Raw genomic sequence first — 6,990 nt, 5'->3', positions numbered from 1 at the left:
GGGTACAATGCTTTCCCTGAGAAACATCCTCATGCTTTGCCCAGGGAAGGGATGGCTGGAGGCTGCTTGTCCCACACTGCAGTTGCAGCTGGACGAGGGCCAGGTGGGAAGGGTCATCAAGACACGCTTGGTATGGGTTCCTAACTGTGTAGGGGATTGGGAAGTGTTAGGAGGTGGATTTTGGTGGGGTGTAATACTGACATATTAAGACACCTCTACAGATACAAAACTTAAGACAGTGGCCCTCCACCCACATGGTGTGGCTGTGGCTCTCAGGTGGATAAAGGGCTCTCAGAGGCTGGTCACATCCCTGCAGAGCAGCCACCCCCACCTGGAGAGGGGACTTGCTTGTGCCAGGTGATGAGCAGCAGCACCAACAGGCTTTAACACTCAAGGCAGGGACCATAAAAGCAGATCCGTAGGGTCAAACCAGAGGTCTGGGTAGCCTTTGGTAGTGTCTGGAGGAGGAATCTTGGGGAAGGGCAAAAGGGCAAGACAGATGTGGCTTTCCCTGAAGCCCTGCAACTCCAGCTGTGTTCAGCTCAGAGACCCCCAGCCCAGATGTGGCCTTTTTCCATTTCCTCCCCTGCATCCCCTTGGGACCTCCAGCCCTAGCCACCCATGTGTCACCGAGTGCTCTTGCTCAATGCTTCAACCAGAGCTGCAGGATGTTGCTGAGTGCCCAGTGCCAGGCAGAGGGTCCTGTATGATGCCGCAGCTGGTGTGGTTTGGGCTTAAAACACCCAAAGCATGTTGCAGCATCAGGCATTGGTGGTGCTGCCAGTGGTGCCAGAGCTTCACAGCATTTGCTCATGCCTCCAGCACACCCACCATCCTGCTCACACCAACCCCATTATCCCCCAGGTGCTGCAGAGAGGTGAGATGTGGCTGCTGCTGGTGGCCCTGTGCTTGGCCCAGGGGCTGGGCGATGCCATCCCATCCACCGAAGTGAGCCACCAAAACCCTGAGCAGTTCATGAACATCGTAAGTGTCAGGGGGTCAAACCCAACCCCCATGGGACCTGGGCTTCCCCAGATGGTGTGCCCAAATCCTGCCTGAGGGATCAGCTGGGTTTGCCCCATCCATTACCCTGGCATCTGCACCTGGGGTCAGCCGGGGCATTTGAGACACCAAGAGTTTCCTTTAATTGCACAGGTTTTACTCACTTCATGCCCTCAGCTTGAGGTTGGCCTCTCCATGGTCTTCCTCTAATGTAGATGGACCTTCAGGTCTCTTGTGTGCAGATGGAGGTGACACCAGAGAGGGTGGGTGGTGGCAGTGGGTGTCATTGGGTCAGGTGTGGGGTGATGGACATCAGTGGGTCACTCTCTCCCTTTGGACTGTTGTCCCTGCAGAGTCAGAAGATCTGTTTCCACGGGTATCCCAGTGAGGAGTACAATGTGCTGACGGAGGATGGTTACTTCCTCATCCTCAACCGCATTCCCCACAGCAAGGGGGACACTGGTCACTCAGGTGGGCTCAGTTTCACTAAGGATGAAGCAGCCGTGGCCCTGCTCAGAGATGAGGCAGTGTGCAAGGGGAAGCCAGTCCAAACACCCATGCCTTCAGACAGACTTTTGGCAGCTGGAAGAGGGATGAGAAGCTTTAACCCAGCTGCCTTGAGCTGTCCCTGGGGATGCAGGAGCTCAGCATTGTGTTTTGTTGTGTCTGGGATGGAGCAGCGTGACCCAGTGAAACCCAGTGGCTCCTTCCCTGGAGAAAACCCCTTACCCTGGTCCAAGATTTCCTGATAGCTCGGGGCCAGGGGTGGTAAAAGTCATTCAAATAAAGAAAGCAACCAGCAGAGCCAAGGAAATAATGGGAGAAGGGAATATTTAATGTGCAACCTGCAGAAAATAATACTCAGATGCACAGGGCCATTTTATTTCTAGATGGGAAGGGTTTTTCTTGTGTGAAGTACCCAATTTCTCCTCTTTCAGGATCCAGGTTACCCGTGTTGATAGTGCATGGGTTCAGTTTAGACGGTGGTGACTGGGTGGACAACCTCCCCAGCAACAGCCTGGGCTTCATCCTTGCAGATGAGGGGTATGATGTATGGATTGGAAACAACCGGGGCAACAGCTGGTCTCGCCGGCACCTGAACCTTTCTGTCAACCAAGAGGAATTCTGGGATTTCAGGTGAGGAGGCCACCAAGGATGCAGCTGGGATGCTGGCCTGCCAACACCAATCGCCTGGTGTGCTTGGGAGGTTGGAACATGAACACCTCCTCCAGCTTTTCCCCTTGCTCCACAGCTTCCATGAGATGGCCATGTATGACCTCCCTGCCATGGTGGACTTCATCCTAAGGCAAACCAAGCAGGAGAAACTGTTCTACATTGGCCACGCTCAGGGCAACTCAGTGGGTGAGTGAGAAGGAGGAGCAGGCAGTGGGCAGGAGCGGGGTGACAGGATGCCACGAGAGAGGGGCATCAGTATCCATCCCAAACTGGAGACTGCTGAGCACAGGGCTGTGTTGGCCCATGGGGCCACCTTCCCCAGCTGCCTTCCTGGTCCTTCAGCGTGGGAGAGGTTTGCCATGTCTTGCCCAGCCTGGGCTGTGCTCACATCCAGGAGCACTTCATTTTGTTCAGACCCTGGGTCTCAAACAGGAGTTCTGGGATGAGCATTGTTGCTGTTGGGGTTATCATTGTGATCTCTCACTGCTTTTTAGGTTTTATAGCGTTTTCAAGCATGCCACACCTGGCTGAGAAAATCAAACTCTTCTTTGCACTGGCTCCTCTCTACACTTTTCATCACGTCAAAGGCCCTGTGCTAAAGATAGCATTTTTACCAGATGTGGTGCTGAAGGTGCGTGAGGTGCTTGTGTGTTATTACTACTGAAACCCAGAAGCTTTCTACATCTTGTGTCCCCTGCATTGCCACCGTGCCCTGAGCCCATGCCTGTGGCAGGTGTTGAAGACCAAACAGCAGGGATGTCCCTCTCCACCCAGTTGAGCACAACCAGATTTCACTGTTTAAAATATCCATACCTCTCTATCATTCCTGTTTATTTTTTTGCTTATTGACTTCATCACCCTCAGTCCCGTAGCCTGAAAGGTGCTCAGAACAGACCCACACCATCTCCCTTCCACCCTTGGCTCCAGCAGCTGGAGAAGGGCTGGAAGGGGAGCTGGCATTCTCCCCCTGAGGAGCACCTGTCAACAAAGGTGGCAAATGAGTGGTATGAGTCTGGCCATCATGGGCTGAGCTTTAGAAGCTGGTACCTTACACATGATGTACCAGGATGGCATGATGACAGCATGGCATGGAAAGGATGTTTTCATGTTGCTCTGGGAGTTGGGTGTGACCGTAGGTCAACCTCTTCAAGAAGTTGGCTAGCCCAAATATGTCAAAAGCCTATCAGCGCTGTTTGGAAACAAGAGGTTCTTGTGGAGAGCGGACATGTGTTGCAGGTCCCTTGGTGACCTGTTTCTTTGTGCTCTTGCAGGCAATATTTGGAACAAAACAGCTGACTTTGGTGGGGAGGAAGGAGAGAGCCATCCTTGCAAAAGCATGCAGCAACCTACTAACAGCTGAAATCTGTGAAAATGAGATCTTCATTATTGGCGGGTACAACAAGAACTTGAATGTGGTGGGTTCATCAGCCTCTCTAGGTCACAGCCATCTCCAGTTTTTCTAGACACCTGGACATAGATAATGAGATACAAAACTGAGTATAAAAACCAAAAGAAGGTGTGAAAAGCACTGTTCAAGGCAGCTGTTATTTGGAGAGTTCTTTCAGTGGTGTTAGGGTGTTAAAAATAATGGAAGTTTCATTAGTAAAGGGTCACTTGTGGTCTTGTCTGCAAAGGAAAGGTAACTCCTGCCTCATCTGCAACAAGTTTATAGAAAAAAAAAAAGAACACAAAAATTAACTGGTCCAGTTGTATTTCCATTTTAAAGCAGTGGTTAACTAGCTTACCTTTAAAAGCTACTCCTAGCTCTGAACAGAATAAAGCTGCTGGAGAATATAAAGTTTATATTGCAGTTATAAGACAGAATGATTTTTTTTTGTTTTTGCCTAGAAAGATTTTCATCATTCCCAACTGACTTAGAAAATGCTTTCTTTTTCTCATAGAGCCGACTGGATGTATACCTAGCTCATTTTCCAGACTATACATCAGTAAAAACTCTTCTCCACTGGGGACAGGTAGAAATTCTGAATTTGTAATGACTGTAACCAATGCTTTTTCTTTTAATCAGTGAATGTGATATTTTACAATGCTGCTTCATCATCCTGGACACAGGTAAGGAGGCAGAATCAGGTGAAGACAATAGAAGTTACTTTGAAGTTCCTACCATGGTGTCTGAAAAGCCACAGCTGTTAGTTAGCTGTTAGTTTCTGACTGGCCAAGGCCAAGCCCAAGCCACCCAGGTACCCACCTCCGTCCTGGGTAAGAACACCATGTTGGTGGTTTTTAGACTCCCTCTTTGCTGTGGCCAACGGGACGGGCACCAGCAAGAGCCAGCCCTAACACAAGGGTCCTCACCTGGACCCCGCTGCTGCCCTTTGCTTTTGATGACGGTGATCCAGGACGTTATCTGTATGGGGTTAACCCTTTGCCTCTGCCTTTCAGACCGCCAAAACCGGGGAGTTCAAGCAGTTTGACTATGGGGAGAAGAACCAAGAGAAGTACCACCAGGTAAGTGGGCATTTGTAGAAGGAGGAGCAGAGGATGAGATTGGCTAGGACCAGGATGGGAGTAGCCTCCACCAGTGGTCAGCATGGCCTGCATGGGATGCCAGGGGAAGCAGACCCCATCCATTAGTGCTATTAGTGTCAGAGCTCATAAATAACCGGAGCATTTCTCCCCTCCCAGGCTACCCCCCCCTTTTACAGGATAGAAGACATGACGGTGCCAACCGCCCTGTGGAGCGGTGGGCAGGATTGGGTGACTCCCCCTCTGGAGACCCAGCGCTTACTCCCCCGCATCACCAACATCATCCGTCACGAGCACTTCCCTGACTGGAACCACTTCGACCACCACTGGGGTTTGGATGCTCCCCAGCGCATGTACAGGCAGATTGTTGCTCTAATGAAGCAAAATCCATGAATGGTCCACATGCTGTCCTGGGACGGAGGAGCTGCCCCTTCCCATGTGCCATGGGGCATGTGTTTTGTGTGAGGGCTGCCACTCTGCTCTTCACTTCTTAAAAATGCTTCCTATCACCCTATTCCACACTGATTTAATGCCTTAAATGTAATGGTGTAATTTCTGCCTGCCCTCTGTGACTAGAGATTGCAATAAACCCTTGTATCACAGCCAAACTCCAACCCTTTGCTTGGTGGGCATCACTGGGGTTGTGTTTGCACCCGACTGCCAGGGTGAGGTGTGCAGAACACCCTGTTTATTTAGTTTTCTAGATTTTGCTGGCTCAGGGTATTGCAAGCACAAAATTTTACTCCAGAAATTGACTGCTTTGGGTTGTAGGTTCAGGTGAAGGAAGAGTGGAAAGTGACATTGTCTGTGTCTCTGGAAAGGTTGGAGGGGGTGAGCTCTGACTGCAGGAGAGAAACATTCCTCCCAGTAGAATGAATCCAGAGATGCTGATGCACACCACACACCCAAGAGGTGGTGAAAGAGAAACATCTGTGTCTTGGTGTTAGGCTAGATCTTTCCTGGGAGATAACCCACCCACATCACCTCTGGGGTAAGCTTTATGGCAAAATCCTAGCTCTGTTTTCTAGGAAGTTGAATTTAACATGGCCCACTGTTATCTAAGAATAATACTCTGTTCTTAGCATATATGTTTGAAGAATATCTATCTACCTATCTATTCTCTCTGTCCATCCATCCATCCATCCATCCATCCATCCATCCATCCATCCATCCATCCATCCATCCATCCATCCATCCACTCATCTATTGTATCTATCTATCTATCTATCTATCTATCTATCTATCTATCTATCTATCTATCTATCTATCTATCTATCCATCCATCCATCCATCCCTCCAAGAGATGTGTGATACTCACCTGTGAAGTCTATCTAAGTTTAAGATGCATGTGAAGAACACTGTCAACAAAATGCAGGGGTTGAAAAGAGAATTTCATGGGGCTCAGGGCAGGCGATCACCCCCACCAAAGCACTGATGATTTTGATGATTTTGGTGAGACATTCCCAAACTGCCTGCCCATCCTCCCAACTCTGCACACTGAGTGCCCATGCAGAGTTGGGACAGGAGATGTGAGGACGTGATCTTTACTTGTGCTGTAAGTAAACAGCCCAGAAGTATCCTGAGTGACCCCTGTCCCATCTAAGCATGGGGTCAAAGTGGCTTTGCTGACTTAGCAAGCAGCACAGGGGCACCAGGTTTTATGGGAGATGGATGGGAGGGGTGTTGCCAGCCTCCTCCTTCCCTCTTGTTCCACTGTCCCATCTCCTTGTGTCGCTTCAGCCTCAGGAGCAGGGCACACTGTGGGGTCAGAGTGAGGGCTGATGTTCACAGCCTGTGCTTGAGCTTCCTGCATTAAGGCCACAGGAGCCAAGCTGACGATGGTGGTGAAAAGATGGAGGTATACTCCCAATTGGAGCTATTACCCAGGGAAGAAGTGATTATTCCCCCAGGTACCTTCCCATATGGTATGACCGGTCTCCATCTGATTAACCAGGCTCAAAAGCAAAGGTACAGGATGAATCTTCAAACTGGCAGGATCTGTGAGTTGAGCTGCCCATGTGTCTTAAGGCATGCTGCTTTCATGGGCTACTCCTGTGAAAGTAAAAGTGTCTTCTGAGCACCATACTCTGCCCACCCTTTCGTCCCCCTCCTTCCTCCACTGCCAACAGTGTTGGGTGGATTCACTGGGAGGGGACCCAAACTGCGTGTGGCCACAACCAGCCAAGGAGTGACTGGCCCTGGACAGGGTGCTCTGCAGTGTCATCATGCATGACCACGCCACTGCCAGGATGTGGTTGTGGCCAGGGAGGGAAGAGCAAAGCTGCATGTGTTGGCACAATGAGTGTTGGAAGATCCCTGCCTGCCCCC

At 50.3% G+C, this 6,990-nt stretch overlaps 1 protein-coding gene across 1 annotated transcript; it reads left to right on the top strand.

The window, feature by feature from the left end:
* Positions 1-882: 882 nt before the first annotated feature.
* LOC113481951 (lipase member M-like) lies at positions 883-5,055 on the top strand. The gene is made up of 9 exons (XM_026852046.1): positions 883-984; positions 1,356-1,473; positions 1,941-2,139; positions 2,255-2,364; positions 2,673-2,809; positions 3,450-3,593; positions 4,080-4,151; positions 4,579-4,644; positions 4,822-5,055. Exons 1-9 carry the CDS (start codon positions 883-885, stop codon positions 5,053-5,055), a joined length of 1,182 nt encoding a protein of 393 aa, XP_026707847.1.
* The last annotated feature ends 1,935 nt before the right edge of the window (positions 5,056-6,990 follow it).

Source organism: Athene cunicularia (assembly GCF_003259725.1).
Source record: "Athene cunicularia isolate RWA chromosome 6 unlocalized genomic scaffold, athCun1 chr6_part2, whole genome shotgun sequence".
Taxonomy (NCBI): Eukaryota; Metazoa; Chordata; class Aves; order Strigiformes; family Strigidae; genus Athene; species Athene cunicularia.
This window is presented reverse-complemented; position numbering and strand designations above follow the sequence as displayed.

Coding starts and splice junctions, on each gene's coding strand:
- LOC113481951 (XM_026852046.1), top strand. CDS start 883: ATGTGGCTGCTGCTGGTGGCCCTGTGCTTGGCCCAGGGGCTGGGCGAT. Junction 2,365..2,672: donor CGCTCAGGGCAACTCAGTGG/GTGAGTGAGAAG, acceptor ACTGCTTTTTAG/GTTTTATAGCGTTTTCAAGC. Junction 2,810..3,449: donor TACCAGATGTGGTGCTGAAG/GTGCGTGAGGTG, acceptor GTGCTCTTGCAG/GCAATATTTGGAACAAAACA.